Source organism: Denticeps clupeoides, chromosome 15 (genome assembly GCF_900700375.1).
Source record: "Denticeps clupeoides chromosome 15, fDenClu1.1, whole genome shotgun sequence".
NCBI classification, from domain to species: domain Eukaryota; kingdom Metazoa; phylum Chordata; class Actinopteri; order Clupeiformes; family Denticipitidae; genus Denticeps; species Denticeps clupeoides.
The window spans coordinates 5,484,779-5,501,339 of NC_041721.1; the positions used below are offsets into that span (position 1 = coordinate 5,484,779).

Below are 16,561 nucleotides of genomic sequence, written 5' to 3' on the forward strand. Positions count from 1 at the left end.
TCAAGTATTACTTGAATTGTGCAAAGTTATGTGCACAATAGATGGGGCAGTGGCCTAGCGGTTAAGGAAGAAGCTCCGTAATCAGAAGGTTGCTGGTTCGAATCCCGAGCCACCAAGGTGCCACTGAGCAAAGCACCGTCCCCACACGCTGCTCCCCGGGCGCTTGTCATGGCTGCCCACTGCTCACTCAGGGTGATGGTTAAAAGCAGAGGACAAATTTCACTGTATGCACCGTGTGCTGTGCTGCTGTGTATCACATGTGACAATCACGATACGATACCTTGTAGAAGCTCCGACTCCACTTGGAGATTATTTCATTTAAGGTGCTTATAGCATTGAAGTACTATTATGGTAAGTCAGGTCCCTTTTACAGTGTATATACTGCACTACGTTGTCCACGCACCGTAAAATGGTTCCACAGTATCTTCATTTTCCGCCAATAAATCGCGGTTTGGATATTAATGTTTTTTTTTTTTTTTTACACTTTTATACAAGCAGTACACTTACTACATTGTAGCAAAGTGTTACATCTTCAGTGTTGTCCCAACAGGGGACACTTAAACACCATAATGTAACTCCAAGTCAATCACACTTCTGTGAAATCAAACTCTCCACTTAGGAAGCAACACTGACTGACAATCAATTTCACCTGCAGTTGTGCAAATAGAATAGACAAGAAGTGGAAAATAAAGGCAATTAGCAAGACGTCCCCAATAAAGTCGTGGTTCTTCAGGTGGGGACCACAGACCACTTCTCAGGCTGATGTTTTGGTCACTTTAGAATACTGGTGGTGCTTTCACATTGAGACGCAAATGCGCATGTATCTGCTGAAACAGACACCATGAGGTTGGTATGAAGGCCCGAAATCCACATGTGGGGGTTGTGCTTACAGCCCAACACCTTGCAGTACGTCTGGCATTTACCAGAGAACACCAAGATTGGCAAAATGACCACTGGTGCCCTGTGCTCCTCACAGATGAAAGCAGGTTCACATTGAGCACAGATGCGTTCCGCTGCCTGCAACATCCTCCAGCATGACCGGTTTGGCAGTGGGTCATTAATGGTGTGTGGTGGCATTTCTTTGGGGGGCTGTACAGCCCTCCATGTGCCTGCCAGAGGTAGCCTCACTGCCATTAGGTACCGAGATGAGGTCCTCAGACCCCTTGTGAGACCATATGCTGCTCCTGAGATCCTCCTGTGAGCCTCCTTCTGCTCGTTTGATGTTTTCGCCACTGCAACACATTACAAAATATATTGTGATATATTGTGATACTGTACATATGGTCAGTGAAACAAATCAGTGAAAATCTAAAAAGAGAACTGAATACAAGATGCTGTGATCGGTCCGTCATGTTTTGCGATTTCACGTAATTCAGTAATTCAAAGTACCCAGCTGTACAGCGCCATCTACAGGAGTGGAGGTTGTAGTCGCTTGCTGGTTCTCATCTGCTGACCTCACTAAAGAAAACGCTCGATAGCACCACCCGGTGGACTAAATTTGTATATAAAAATATCAATATTTGACGGCCCTGTATCGATACAATATCACCACATAAAATATCACGATATATTTTCTAACACCCCTATCAACTATATGTATTGCAAAATACTATGGATTATATTTATGGTAGAAAAAAAGGCTTTACAAAATATTATAATTATTCATCTGTAACATAAGAGCTCAGTATTTGCAATTATCATGAACACGTAAATACAAACAAAATGCAGCAGTGTTATAATATTCAGATGTACATGATATAAATAAATATTTAAGAGTGAAAATCCATAAAGCATAATTATACAATACTATAACTTTCAAATATTAATCTACATGCAATTGGATTTTAACTATTATTAACTAACAGATTTTAACAGTTTAATATGGGGTGATAGAAGCCTATTAGGTAAGATTTCCCTGTGACCTGCTGGCCTAAAATTTAGTGTCATTAGCAAATGTCTTTGCTGTGATCTGCTCCTGTTTTGGAAATGATCAGTTTTTAATTCATACTGCATCATACATTACCTCTTAGGAAGACTAGATCTGTCATCTCCATCACTTTGGTCTGGAAGTGGCAGGAGAACCTCAGTTCCTGCCCCGCCGTTGCTCATGTGAAGTCTCTCTCCAGTTGACTCGTGGTTTCGTTTTTCTGTCGTCACACAGAGAACAAAAACCTCTCAAACCTACACAGCGCTAAACAGTTATTGTAAAGCCTTGTGTAGAACTTCACATATGATTCAACAGCACATTCATGTACAGAAATAAAAAAAAAAAAACGAAATAATCAAAGAAATTTTGATATGTAACTTTCAAGTGACTAGTAATGGTTTAATACCTGGAATATGAATTATTTCTGTGTCGTGATTGCTGTGTGTCAGTAACTGGTCTTGATTTGTCTCCCTTTCTGTCGGTGGCTGATGGTTCTCCTCCTCGCCACCTCCCATCTGGAACTCCACTCTACTCAGGTCCTCATGATTCACATTGAGATGTACAACAGCATACTCTTCTTCTGTTAGAAAACAAAGTAAAACACTGAAACAACAACACTCACACGCACACACACACACACACACACACTCACACACACAGACACACAGACCGTTGAGTCACCAATGCACCTGGAGGAAACCCATGCAAACCACGCTAGTTCTGCACATACTTGTGTTAATGTATAGTTTTGTTGTACATTTCACGCTTACTTTAATAACTATAATCTACATGATATAATAATGTAATCATTTATAATTATATAATAAATACATGGGTATTATTGTACATGTAATAATTAGCAAAGCATTTAGTTCACACAAACGTTCAAAAATCTCATTAAACATAACAATGGTGCTCATTTTATTTTGTGCATTCAGGGATGTTTACAATAAATCCAGATAATTTCAGATTTTCTGACCCTGTACTTCTCATAGAAAATATCAGTCAAAAGGTATTGATATTTACTGACATTAAATGGGTCTGTATTTTGCCTCCAGCAATGTTTATTTTTGATAATTTATGTTACAGTATCATCTGCTGTAGATTTTTAACTTACTTTTCTGTGATTTACGGCACTTGTAGACCAAAAATCCAACACACAACACCAAGAGAAAATGTGTAATGACTATGCCAGCTATGAGACCTAAAAATAAAGAAATATAAGAAATCTGTTTAATCTTCTGAATGAAGTCAAATGATGATGAAGATCAGAAATATACCTTTGTTTACTTCGGAGTCGTTCTGACTTGTGTTCTGTTGTACATCTGCATCACAGTGCAGAGTTAATGTAGAACTATTAACTTTTATTACAACCATTTCAACCGAATTATATCTTACTTACCTGATACGTTCACAGTCCATTTAAAAGTCTTAATTCCGTCATCTGTACCAACATCTACTTCATAGAGGCCGCTCAGGTTTTTTAATAAACTTGTAACTGTAATGTTTCCAGATTCTATGTGTAACAGAGCTCGTCCCTCGAACAGTGGATCCTCGACGGTCTTCTCGCCTTTATCATCCCACTTCACCACTGTAGTGTGATTGTGTCTCAGGTAGACATGTCTCATCCTGCCACTGAGGGGAAATGTTGGGAGCGTCACGTTCCCACCTCTCTCAGCATAAAGGACATCTACAGCAACACTTACAAAAGTATTAATATGTACAGTTAGATTGGCATTACAGAAATTAGTAAATGAACATGAATAAACAGTTTAAAAGTTCCTTTTTAAAAGTGCTGATGCTGATATGAGGAGGGATTCTCATGGATGTAACCCCCACTAGTGTAATAATCGGAATGTTATATATTTTTACACTGACTGCATCAGAAATGCATACTATTCAAAATAAAAACATTTAATGACTGTTTCAGCTGTTAACTGAAAGGTTGATGGTTCAAGCCCACCCAGGGACGAGTAATTTCTTGGGCCAGTGGTGGTGACAGTGGTGGCCTAGCGGTTAAGGTCGCCTGTCATGGCTGCTCACTGCTCACCAAGGGTGATGGTTAAAAGCAGAGAAGCAATTTCCTTCGAGATTAACAAACTTGAAAAAAGTAAAATAAAAAGAATAATCTGTATTTTGTATGTATTTGTCTCCTGATGTCTTGGGTATTAAAATGTAAATCCGCTGCGGCTGCACCACACGATTCAATAGGAAGTTTGTAAAAGCTGCTGCTTCACTTTTTTAATATAAATGTAGCATTGGCAGCCAATAGGGCTGGCCTAATTTACATAAGGGCCACCTCTGGGGTTAGCGAGGCAAGGTTTACCCACTGTTAGGGTGAGTGTTGGGGGATTTAGTGGGCTGTTGCCTGGAAGTGGGAGGGGCAGGCATGAGGTGTATAATGATCCTGGGTACATGCCTTCCTTGTTGCCCTGCTGTTAACCTCTTGTGCTGGTACCTGGTTGGTGCTAGGTAACAAAAAGCTTCCCTGAGCTACTCCGCTGTGTCAAGTGTCTCGTCTCTCCCCATCACGGGGCCAGTCGCTACATTGGTGTCAGAAGTGGGATGGGGAGTCTACAAAGTGGAGCGACAAAAGTGTATTCATGTATTCAAAAGTGCAGGGTGGTAGTAGCCTAGTGGGTAACACGCTCGCCTATTAACCTGAAGACCCAGGTTCAAACCCCACTTACTACCATTGTGTCCCTGAGCAAGACACTTAACCCTGAGTTAACTACTGATTGTAAGTCGCTCTGGATAAGGGCGTCTGATAAATGCTGTAAATGTAAATGTATTCTGTTGAAGACGGGTGGCGGATATGAGTTGACTGCGAGGAGCCGGTGGAGGTGCGGCGGAGCCGCAGGGGAGGCCGGCCGGTGATCAAGAGGGGGATTGGCGGCGGTGACGAGGAGGAGGCCACACTCCCCCTGAAGACGTCGCGGGACGCCAAGGGAGGAAGAGGGTTTTCCTGCCCGGCTGGCGAGATAGCGAGGACGCCAGGGTAGTTGGGGGTCACCAGCGAGTCTTCGGGGTGGCTGCCGCCTCTTCCCATCGCCGGACAGACCCAGCGTGACCCTGTCTGATGACTGCCCGCAGGGCAGGTGTAAAGCGAGAAGGGGAGAAGTGGCCGGTGGCTGGTGTTGGGGCCGCGATGGTTCGTGTGAGGGACGGATGCCTGGTGGTGCATGCCGGGAGGTCGCGTTACGGCGAAGTGGGCCAGGCGTGGGAGCAGGGAGCAGGCAGGGGGTGTATAATGATCTTGGGTAAATGCCTCCCCTGTTAACATCTGGTGCTGGTACCTGGTTGGTGCAAGCTAATATTAGCCACTCCGCTGTGTCAAGCGTCTCTTCTCTCCCCATCACGGAGCCCGTCGCTACAATAAAAATTTATTACACACGAAGATAATTCAAAAGTGTGACGGGTTCACCTCCGCAGCACCATTCTACCGGTTCCACGCACACCATTAGACACTTGGACAGCCAGGTGGTTCACGAATTCCCTTTTTATTTTCTGTAATACATGCAAGGTACAGTGGAGTAGGTGGGAATTAGCCTACGGTTGGTCTGGATAACTCTCTCCATTCAGTGTCCTGAATTGCTTTTTTTTCCTTTTACAACTTCATGCAGATACATACTTGGTTGTAAATGTAATAAAAGGTACAAATAAGCAAAACAAACTAAATAAGGCCTCTCACTTTGTTGATCATATAGTGATGTGAAAAGCACTGAACACTTAAACATAATGAACTCAAAACTCTTAGCATCTGCATTAATACATTTTATCCGTAGCACCAGGGATAATTCAAGTGAACCCTTTTTCTTAGAATTAAATAAGAAACCACATGAACACAGTGAAACATGAGACTCACCAATACAAATACAAATACATTAACTGAGTGGTGTACTACCAGATTACCACCTAACTAACTAACTTATATGAACGAATCTTAACAGATATAACATAACCCAAAACTTTTGGTAGAACCATATAACATTATAAAAACACAAGAAAATCCAAACGATATTACCTGTAATACATGCAAGGTACAGTGGAGTAGGTGGGAATTAGCCTACGGTTGGTCTGGATAACTCTCTCTGGGTAGCGTGGGTAGAAGAAAATTAGCATGCTAATCAAACAAGTAAATCAACCTAAAACTACGGATATACATGTCATGGAATCATCTCAAAATAGTGAGCAAGAATCGCTACCCAAACTGCATGATAAATAATGACTTCTGTGTACTTATAACCCAGTAAAACATAGTTTATGCCAGACCTCTCAAAACGTGACCTACCCATTCAGTGTCCTGAATTGCTTTGAGCAATTTCATGCGATCTCCTACTACACTGTACCTTGATACCACTAGAGGGCGTCATTGCACCATTTAAAATAATTTAACCACACACTACTCTGTTACAAAAGCAACACGCTGCCGTGATCGTTCGGTAACAATCCACGAATATCCGTAAAGATGCATAAAACCGGCGTTAAAACGCAGGCGGTTCGGACTTCCATATTACCGCGTTGTTCAAACCTCCACCGTCCGTGTCGCGAATTACTTTTACTTTCTACAGAGTCTCCGGTGTCCACAAAGGTCCCCCCGTTGGAGAAGTGTGACTGTTACAAAACTCGTACTTACCGGGAAATAACATCAAAACGACAGCAGATGACATCAAGAAGGCCAGATTCATGGCGACATTACTGCTTCTCAAAAGCGGCTGATGCTGGTTCATCCTATCAGGTGAAAGGAAGCGGAGCGGCGGCCGCGCTGCGCGTCACCGAGGAGGAGGGTCCGGGACACAGAGTCTTGGGGTGTCTGGTTGTCCCGCACCAGGGAAGTGGTTTTAAACGTCTACCGCGATATGAATATTAATGATTGGTGTGCATGTGTGTTTATTTATATATATTTTTATTTAGAATTTTTCTAGTGAGTCGGGACGGAGGGGGCGGGGCTTGGTTTCACGACTGCTGTTTAATTTGCATATGACGCCTTTTTTCGGGTAGACGTGTGATCGGTCATTGCAGCGATTACGACTGTGTGTCCGGGATTTTCAGTGTGCTTTTTGTCCGTGATAAAGAGACCGGCTGATTGGTACTATTTATGGTGGTTATTTTATAAAGATATTACATTTTTCTACATCTATGGTGGACCTGACCAGATTATGGGCTGGTAGTACCCTAGTGGGTAACACACTCTCCTGTGAACCAGAAGACCCAGGTTCAAATCCCACTTACTACCATTGTGTCCCTGAGCAAGACACTTAACCCTGAGTTGCTCCAGGGAGACTGTCCCTGTAAATACTGATTGTAAGTCGCTCTGGATAAGGGCGTCTGATAAATGCCTTAAATGTCAATGTAAAAATGAGAAAGGTGGCAGGAATAATTCTGTTAAACACTGTTATGAACGCCCCCTAGTCCATATATCAAGCAAATATCGCATTATAAACCTTTACTGGAAATTAGATATAAAATGTAGATTTTGATAGTGCTGGGAAGTACATGAGAAATATATAAGAAATCCTTTCTCTCTGTCCCAACAGTCAAAGCAAAAAGCTCAAAAAGTGAAGTGATTGTCATTGGGAAGCACAGAACACGGTGACACAACTAAATGTGTCCTCTGTATTTGACCATCACCCTTGGTGAGCAGCAGGCGCCCGGGGAGCAGTGTGTGGGGACGGTGCTTTGCTCAGTGGCACCTCAGTGGCACCTTGGCGGCTCGGGATTCGAACCGGCAACCTTCTGACTAGGGGGGCGCTTCCTTAACTGCTGTGCCACCACTGACACACTTATATTGTATTTATATTGATGTTCTTTGTTAGTTATGTAATTAAAAAATCAGAGTCATGATTATTGGCCAAGTATGTCAACACAAGTATTTTATAAAGTTGCACGTCTTTCATCCAACACAGTACAAAACATGATTAGTATTTTAACTCGACCAGGGAGCCGTCTACAGAAAATAAAGTAACGCTGCGATTTTATCTGGAACCTCATATGAAAAGTAAACAAAATTGCTGCAGACATGTTCTCTTAGCTAAAAATAAAGATTTTATTCTGAAACTTATGCATATTCAAGTACACAATCCATTTTAATAGTTCATATTGCATAATTTCATAGCAATTTCCAGCTGTAAACTATCTGTAGACATTTGTATAAACTCGATGCTGTGTCATTTATACCATCATAATGATTAAAATTTTTGCATTATAAGTGTACAGTGTAATAATACACGACACTGTCATTAACGGCTACATTTTTATATAAAAGGCCATTTTAGCAGCTGTTTTCACACAAGGTGGCAGTAGAATACTGGGTAACAGGACAAAGCTCGACTGTTTTTTAAAAATGTATTAATTTCATCAGCTGTCATAATCACAAGCACATGGGGCAGTGATTGTCACATGTGAAAAACATCAGCACAGCACACGGTGCACACAGTGAAATTTGTCCTCTGCATTTAACCCATCACCCTTGGTGAGCAGTGGGCAGCCATGACAGGCACCTGGGGAGACGGTGCTTTGCGCAGTGGCACCTTGGCAGGTTGGGATTCAAACAGGCAACCTTCTGATTACGGGGCCGCTTCCTTAACCGCTAGGCCACCACAGCCCCAGATGAACCGCTTGGCCACCACTCCCCCAGTGGTGGCCTAGCAGTTAATGAAGTGGCCCCTGTAAGGTTGCCGGTTCGAATTCTGAGCCACTGAGGTGCCACTGAGTAAAGCACCGTCCCCACCCACTGTTCCCTGGGCGCCTGTCCACTGCTCACCAAGGGTGATGGTTAAAAGCAGAGGACACATTTTGTCACTGTGTGCTGTGCTGCAGTGTTTCACAATGACAATCACTTCACTTTCACATTGTACATTATGTAAATTTGTTCATTTAGCAACTTTTGAGACAAGCAATAGCTTTTACAGTGTACAACATCTTGGAAAAGTTAGTTGTTGTGCCACCCAAAGTAAAAAAAAGCACAACATTGTTGGGATGTCTGATAGCCCACAACTGCTACCTTGTACTTATCTCTTGGATCCACTACCACGTGTAACCAGTGGTGTGGTTACACTAGATTTATAGTATATATAGATAGATATTTATATCTCCCCTAAATCTGACAAATTGTGTCACCACCCTGAGTGAGCAGTGGGCAGCCATGACAGGCGCCTGGGGAGCAGTGTGTGGGGATGGTGCTTTACTCAGTGGCACCTCAGTGGCTCGGGATTCGACCCGTCAACCTTCTGATTACGGGGTCACTTCTTTAACCACTAGGCCACCACTGCCCCATGTGCTTGTGATTATGACAATCACTTCACTTTTTGAGCTTTTTGCTTTGACTGTTGGGACAGAGAGAAAGGATTCAGTCAGACTGACAGGGAATCAATACAAGTAAATGATATTTAACACCAATATATCCTTCATTTCCCCACGTCAGAGAGTAGAAAAAGGTAGAAAATGAGACTAATACTTGGTGAAAGATCGGGTCTTTATTTCATTGTCTTTGTTAAACACTTTCTTCCTGAAGCTTCTTTATCCACGCTGCATTTATCAGACTCTACTTGAATGTTTCCTCCTTTTTTCCTCTTATATTTGATTTCATCACCACGCTTCTATTCGACTTCGTCACTTGGATCGAATTTCTCTCCACTCAGCACAACAGTGTAAAGCATGACAAGAATCTGACCCGGACCCTCCTGGTGACACGCAAAGCAGCCGCCGCTCCGAGTCTCTCCAGCTGTCCTCGGGAACTCCTCCTCCTCCTCCTCCTCCTCCTCCTCCTCCATAAACCAGGTCATCTCCGCCCCACAGTCCGCAGTGAAAACGCCGCTAGTTTCACGTGGACTTGTTCTTGCCTGAAAGTGGCGGAAAAAATAAAACCGGAGACTCTACGCGACATAAAAAGTAAAAGTAATTCGTGACACGGACGGTGGAGGTTTGAACAACGCGGTAATATGGAAGTCCGAATTTTTTAACGCCGGTTTTATGCATCTTTACGGATATTCAGGGATTGTTACCGAACGATCACGCCAGCGTGTAGTTTTTATATTAAAAAAAGTGAAGCATCTAAATACATCTAAATACAAAGACATGAGTGGTGGTGATAAAAATGTTCACGAATGTCACAGCTGTAATGTTGTCACGTGGGCTGACGAGGAAATGGGCGGGGAAGTGGGCGTGGCTGGACCATGCGCTCTGGACCACGTGTGACGCCTGGACAGAAGGCGTATGGCGCTTCCTGTTGCAGCGTGCAAATGACAATGAATTATTTTCGCCCGTTCTTTAAAAGACGTGATTTTGAAGTCCCACTTACTACCATTGTGTCCCTCAGCAAGACACTTAACCCTAACCCTAATCTCTGTAACTACTGATTGTAAGTCGCTCTGGATAAGGGTGTCTGGTAAATGTTGTAAATGTTGTTGTCACCGTGTGCTGTGCTGCGGTGTTTCACAACAACAGTATTTTCAAACGGCAGCTCTACACCTTCCTCTTTAAAGAATATTTAATTAACGTGTAACCTTCTTATTGTCTAACTTATGTACAGAATCTACAACAAGAGTGAATAAAAAGATGGCATTTATAGTTCCTAATGAACCAGAACTCATCACTTCATCGATGGTAACTTGAAAGCACGTCGCTCTGGATAAGGGCCTCTGCCAAATGCCTTAAATGTAAATTTCACTTTATAAGCTCTGAATATTTGTCAGTACTGTAACTGTTCTATTTTGGAGGCTCTTCAAAATGTAATGTCAGTGGACATGAGTTCATTTGGGATAGCCTCTGAGAAATTAGTGTCTGAATGTTTCTGTGTGTTCACATTTTTTTATGTTTTGTATGTATGTACAATTAAATATGCATTATTTGAATAAATAAAGAACGTCACCACAGATTGACAGTTTGTCATGTGTGAGGTGACTGGATGATGGCCATCAAGTACAAAGCAGCTTTTTTCAAATAACAGAACACTTTGTCTTTAATTGTAAATTCAGTGCATTTGACCTATTTTTTGACCTAATCACGAAAGCATTTTATTATAAACTCATAAAAATGGAACGCAAAAATAAGACATCCTAGATCTGAATGAAATAAATATTCATATTAAATACTTTGTTCTTTACAGTGCTGACACCAAATTACATTTGTTTTCATTAAAAATTTTTATCAACCCTGGAAGTTCTGAATTGGATTCACACTCAGAATTTAAGTGGAAAAACACACTACAGGCTGATCCAACTTTGATGTAACGTACTTAAATCAAGTCAGAATGAGGCTCAGTAGTGTGTGTGGCCTCCGCGTGCCTGTATGACGTCCCTACAACGCCTGGACATGCTCCTGATAATGTGGCAGATGGTCTCCTGAGGGATCTCCTCCCAAACCTGGACTAAAGCATCCACCAACTCCTGGACAGATGGACACATTAACAAGACGTCCCCAATAAAGTCGTGGTTCTGGAGGTGGGGACCACAGACCACTTCTTAGGTCCTGTGTTTTCTGGCTGATGTTTTGGTCACTTTAGAATACTGGTGGTGCTTTAACATTGAGACGCCGTCTACAACCCACACAAGTGGCTCAGGTAGTGCAGCTCATCCAGGATGGCACATCAATGCGAGCTGTGGCAAGAAGGTTTACTGTGTCTGTCAGCGTAGTGTCCAGAGCATGGAGACAGGCCAGTACATCAGGAGACATGGAGAAGAATGTAGGAGGGCAACAACCCAGCAGCAGGACCCACCGCTACCTCCGCCTTTGGTGCAAGTAGTAACAGGAGGAGCACTGCCAGAACCCTGCAGAATGATCTCCAGCAGGCCACAAATGTGCACATTATAAATGTAAAAATGATACCAGTGTTCCAGAAAAACCCAAAATAAAAGGAGAAAGGGATCAGAGGAAGAGAGATAAAAGCCTTCAGAGAGGCAGCCTGGCCCCGGAGAAAGGCCCAGAAGCTGGGGGAGAACCCTTGAGCCCCTGATGGAGGAGGAAATAAAGAGAGCGCAGCCTTCAAGAGAACCTCTTTTATAAATGCCATCTGACTCCCACAAAATGTTGCCACAGACCAATTCGATTGAGCAAGGCAGAAAAATAAAAAAACAAACAGAACATCTGAAAAAGGAATGCAGGAGTCATCTAGCCCCCACATGACGTCAGGCCATTTGCTGGCCTTTTGGCACCCTGGTGATACTTCTTGTGAGTGGAAGGTCACAGATTGGAGATAAAGTGCGGGGTCTTTATGGACCTGGAATTTCCTCTCTTACACAGATAAATAAAACTGGAAACATTATATCTACTATCATTTGAAACAATTTACAGTACAGACCAAAAGTTTGGACACACATTCTCATTCAATTCATGTTTTATATTCTAGTTTCTTAAAAATAGCCGCCCTTTGCTCTGATTACTGCTTTGAACACTCTTGGCATTCTCTCGATGAGCTTCAAGAGGTTGTCACCTGAAATGGTTTTCCAACAGTCTTGAAGGAGTTCCCAGAGGTGTTTAGCACTTGTTGGCCCCTTTGCCTTCACTCTGCGGTCCAGCTCACCCCAAACCATCTGGATTGGGTTCAGGTCCAGTGACTGTGGAGGCCAAGTACATAACTCCACATGTGTTCATTCATAGTTTTGATGCCTATCAAACCAAACTAAATGGTCATGAAAATAAAGAAAACGCATTGAATGAGAAGGTGTGTCCAAACATTTGGCCTGTACTGTATATCAAAGCTGTAAACATATGAAGATGTCAGAGAAATGTTTTAGTAACATGAAACTTATAGCAGCATAAAAGGGTGATCAAATATCAGAATTATTGTTTGATTGGATCATATATTAGCTCATTGGGAGACGAGGTCTTTCATCTCCTCCTTGTCTGCTGTGGTCAGGTTGTGGATGTGGGTGATGAGACTTCTCTCTGACATGATGCCTCTCTCCTGCTCCTTGTAGTTTAGCTCTTCTAACTTGTTCTTTAACTCTGGATCATCATTTCATTTGCATCACTACTTTGATATAAAATTATTTTAAAGCACAGTAATGTACTGTGAATGTAGTAATGATACCTGAAATATGATGTATTGCTGTGTCATGACTGCTGTGTGTCAATAACTGGTCCTGATTTCCGTCTCTGTTGACCCCAGTCGGTGGTTGATGATTCTCCTCCACAACATCAGACTCTTTTTCTGTTGGAAAACAAATGAAAATACTGAAGCAACAACAGATCTTTTAAATCTCTTGCATGAATTTTATTTTATTTCACACGCTTTATGCCGACTAAAGATGAGAGGATTTTTACCTAAATGTATTTTCCAAGATGGATCTTCTACTCTGGCCATTAGTGGTTCTTCTGCTTGCCGTGTTCCACGTTCCTCCTCTGACGCTGTGATGATGTTAGATTGTAGCTCAATGCCGTTCTCATCTCTACTGAGCTGAGGATTTTGTTCTGTTTTAAGAAACACAGATCAAGAGTGTTCAGGACATACAGCGCAGAATAATTTACATGTTATAATTATTACATCTGTATTATTAATTTAGGGTTATTCTTTGAGCTGCACTTACTTTTGTGTGAGAAGCAGAAATAAACACCCACCAGGACAAGAACAACTCCAAAAACGGCGCCAACAAGTCCTCTGCGATCTTTAAACACAAAACCCAGTTTAATCAGGACTCTTCCTAATGTTACGTCCTTTAGGCCGTAGAATGGCTTGGGGTGCTCTGTTTTGTGCGTGTTCTCTTTTAGGCTGTCTGCTGGGGGGAGGAGATTTGGATTACAGCTCCAACCACCAATTCCCTCATCAACTGGCAGCCAATCAACGCACAGGACAGAGAACTACATAAGGACCCTTCCAGCCACCATTCAGGGCTCATTGTTGCGGAGCCGGAGGAGGAGGAAGTGAGAGGAGAGTTTTGGAGTTGGCGTTTGGATTGTGTTAGAGTTGGATAAGAGTTGTTGTGTGTTAGTGATTAGTGTGGTTAGTTGTGGCTTTGTTGTGTATTTGTTTTTGTCTCTCCTTTCATGGTGTGTTGTCCTCCTGTGAATTGTGTAGTCTTTGTATATAGCACTTTTGGTTTGGTTTGTTGTTCACTGCTCACTGTAAATAAAAGCACAATATTTCACTTGGGTTTGGTATCTGTGTCTTCCCACTGCACACATTCCCCTCGTTTGTTGCGTTTCCTGACCCCTAGACAGGGACGTGACACTAAATGAAGGCAAATAATGATGAAGATCAGAAGAGGCTCTTGGTTCCTCACCTCTAGTAGAACAGTCTCCAGCTGTGTAATTCTGCTTCTCCTCACTAACTGGGTTCTTCACCACACAGGTGTAGCTGGAACCCAGGTTCTCTCGACTGATCTGTATCTGGCTCCTGTTCTCTGGGTTCTGTAGTCCAGGTCCTGACCAGCTGTAACTGAGGAGATGACCATCTGCTTCACAGACCAGAGTTACTGTAGATCCTGTTTTATTACAGCTGATACTGGTGTTACACACAGGGTCTGTATTTAGAAAGACAAAATATTACAAATCATCACAAATCCTTTAAAACCATTTACAGAAAAGATCAAATTCGCCATTTTCATGTTTCTTACCAATAACTTCCACTTGCTGAGTAAATGTCTCTATTTGTCCACCAATGGAAATTTCTGCTTTATACAGTCCACTGTCTGCTGTTGTCACCCTTGTGACGGTGACATCGCCTGTGTCTGTGTTCAGCTGAGTTCGATTCTTGAACTGTGAATATTCTGAGATCTGCTGTCTCATCTTGTGCCACTCCACCATCTTCTTACCATTGTGCATCCAGCGGATACGTTCTTTATCTCCACTGATGTTTGGACTTATTATTAAGTCCCCATTTGTCTCAACGTAGCAGGTACCTGAAGTGTCACCTGCAATAAGACATTTAGTAGCTTAGCGGGTAACACACCTACTTACAAACCAGAAGAAGCAGGTTCAAACCCCACTTACTACCATTGTGTCCCTGTAACTTGGTGTGTGTCCCTGTAACTCATGTGCACCTCAGTAGCATCTTGGCAGATTGGGATTCGAACTGGCAACCTTCTGATTATGGGGCCGCTTCCTTAGCCGCTAGGCCACCACTGCCCCTATTTATCGGACTAAACCTGGGCCTTCTGGTTCATAGGCGAGTGTGTTACCCACTAGGCTACTTCAAACCAGACCCTCGTCCGAAACATTTTCTTCAACACACACAAATACACAAACTCTCCCCAAAATGTCCCCACTGTCTCCATGTGGGGCAGAACCGAGCTGGAGCACAGTCGACTACGCCACCTAAGGGAATTTCACCCGAAGGAGAAACAGACATTCGTTTCATTGGAGACGTGTTTCCAATTATTAACATCAGAGTTGATTTAAACAAAAAATAAAGACTTCCCACCATGAACACCAGTCACACTTGGTCATCTCCTGGCTCACAAACGGCCCTCCTAAATCAACACACTACTAGCCAGCTACACTCCGGCACGCCCTCTCAGATCTGCAAATGAAACGAGACTGAAAATACCCTCTTCACGGGGTCTCAGATTCCAGTCAACTGTGTTCTCCGTTGTTGTCCCTGGCTGGTGGGACAACTTGTCCTCCTCCGTTCGACTAGCCGAGACTACCACCCACCTTTAAGAAGCAGCTGAAAACCCGCTTATTCAAAAAGTACACACACACACTGCACAAAATTATATATATATATATATATATATATATATATATATATATACACACACACACACACACACACACACACATTTTTTTTCTTAGTTAGGCCTTATCAGCCGGTCTTCTAACAACGTCTGGTCCTAAAGTCTCTAACAACTCGAACTTACCTGGAAATAAAATCAAAACGTAGATGACAGCACATGACATCAAGAAAATCTGCTTCAAAGTGACGTTACTGATCCTTAAATCCAGAGCTTGTTGGTTGCAGGTCTCGTCTCAATGGCGGGAATTTTGCACCTTCTCTCTGTTCCCGCGACACGAGTTTAAAGTCACGTTGTCATGACTGTAGAGGAAAATTCTTTATTGCTCCGCCACTTTCACGCCAGAACAAGTCCACTTGAAACTAGCGGCGTTTTCATGGCGGACTGTGGGGGCGGAGAAGACCGGACGACTGAGAGGGTCGGAGTTCCCGAGGAGGGTGGGATGACTCGGATCGACAGCTGCATTGCGTCACCAGGACAGGTCCGGGTCAGATTCTTGTCATGCTTGTTGCCTCTGACGGTTTGTTTCCTGAACCGTGTGTAGAAGGAGAATTTTACACTGTTACTTCACTTTACTTTACTTTATTTTGCCGACACTTTTATCCAAAGCGACTTACAGGAGGAAGACACCAGCAATTATCGTTTGATTTCTATAGATTTTGAGTTTACTAAAACGAAGTGCCCTGATAAGGCCGAATAGTCTACTTCCACCTAGTAGACTACACTGCCACTGTTGTGCTGAGTGGAGAGAAATTCGACCCAAGTGACAAAGTCGAATAGAAACGTGGTGATGAAATCAAATATAAGAGGAAACATTCAAGTCTGATAAATGCAGCGTGGATAAAGAAGCTGGAGCTGGAAGGTGAATATGTTCACAGAGGACAACATCTCAGTAAATATGGACAACTAGTCAGAGAAAAGAAGGAGAAAGTCTGTGTCAAGTGTACATTTCAGGAAGAAAGAG

At 42.8% G+C, this 16,561-nt stretch overlaps 2 protein-coding genes across 6 annotated transcripts; both read right to left on the reverse strand.

Annotated features, from left to right (window-relative positions):
- Positions 1-424: 424 nt before the first annotated feature.
- Positions 425-6,671, reverse strand: LOC114764836 (uncharacterized). 5 transcript variants are annotated; one of them, XM_028954783.1, is made up of 7 exons: positions 5,224-6,671; positions 3,330-3,562; positions 3,208-3,252; positions 3,045-3,131; positions 2,334-2,507; positions 2,024-2,147; positions 425-1,232 (listed from the first exon to the last, which is right to left on the reverse strand). In XM_028954783.1, exons 2-7 carry the CDS (start codon positions 3,553-3,555, stop codon positions 1,058-1,060), a joined length of 831 nt encoding a protein of 276 aa, XP_028810616.1. In that variant the 5' UTR covers positions 3,556-3,562; positions 5,224-6,671; the 3' UTR covers positions 425-1,057. The 5 variants fall into 5 exon arrangements, with proteins under 5 accessions (XP_028810616.1, XP_028810619.1, XP_028810615.1 ...); XM_028954786.1 differs by having other exon boundaries at positions 6,564-6,670; XM_028954782.1 differs by having other exon boundaries at positions 3,330-5,434; positions 6,564-6,662.
- A 5,845-nt stretch (positions 6,672-12,516) lies between these two features.
- Positions 12,517-16,031, reverse strand: LOC114764972 (uncharacterized). The gene is made up of 7 exons (XM_028954986.1): positions 15,724-16,031; positions 14,479-14,775; positions 14,146-14,385; positions 13,453-13,530; positions 13,190-13,336; positions 12,957-13,076; positions 12,517-12,871 (listed from the first exon to the last, which is right to left on the reverse strand). Exons 1-7 carry the CDS (start codon positions 15,761-15,763, stop codon positions 12,735-12,737), a joined length of 1,059 nt encoding a protein of 352 aa, XP_028810819.1. The 5' UTR covers positions 15,764-16,031; the 3' UTR covers positions 12,517-12,734.
- Positions 16,032-16,561: the final 530 nt, after the last annotated feature.

What these genes read in the sequence shown, in the direction of transcription:
- LOC114764836 (XM_028954783.1), bottom strand. Translation starts at nt 3,555, where the DNA reads ATGAGACATGTCTACCTGAGACACAATCACACTACAGTGGTGAAGTGG. An exon ending in ATGGACTGTGAACGTATCAG is followed by an intron (nt 3,253 to 3,329) that starts GTAAGTAAGATA and finishes ACTGTGATGCAG; the next exon opens with ATGTACAACAGAACACAAGT. An exon ending in GTGCCGTAAATCACAGAAAA is followed by an intron (nt 2,508 to 3,044) that starts GTAAGTTAAAAA and finishes GTTTTCTAACAG; the next exon opens with AAGAAGAGTATGCTGTTGTA.
- LOC114764972 (XM_028954986.1), bottom strand. Translation starts at nt 15,763, where the DNA reads ATGTCATGTGCTGTCATCTACGTTTTGATTTTATTTCCAG. An exon ending in TTTCTGCTTCTCACACAAAA is followed by an intron (nt 13,337 to 13,452) that starts GTAAGTGCAGCT and finishes TTCTTAAAACAG; the next exon opens with AACAAAATCCTCAGCTCAGT. An exon ending in AGCAATACATCATATTTCAG is followed by an intron (nt 12,872 to 12,956) that starts GTATCATTACTA and finishes ATGATGATCCAG; the next exon opens with AGTTAAAGAACAAGTTAGAA.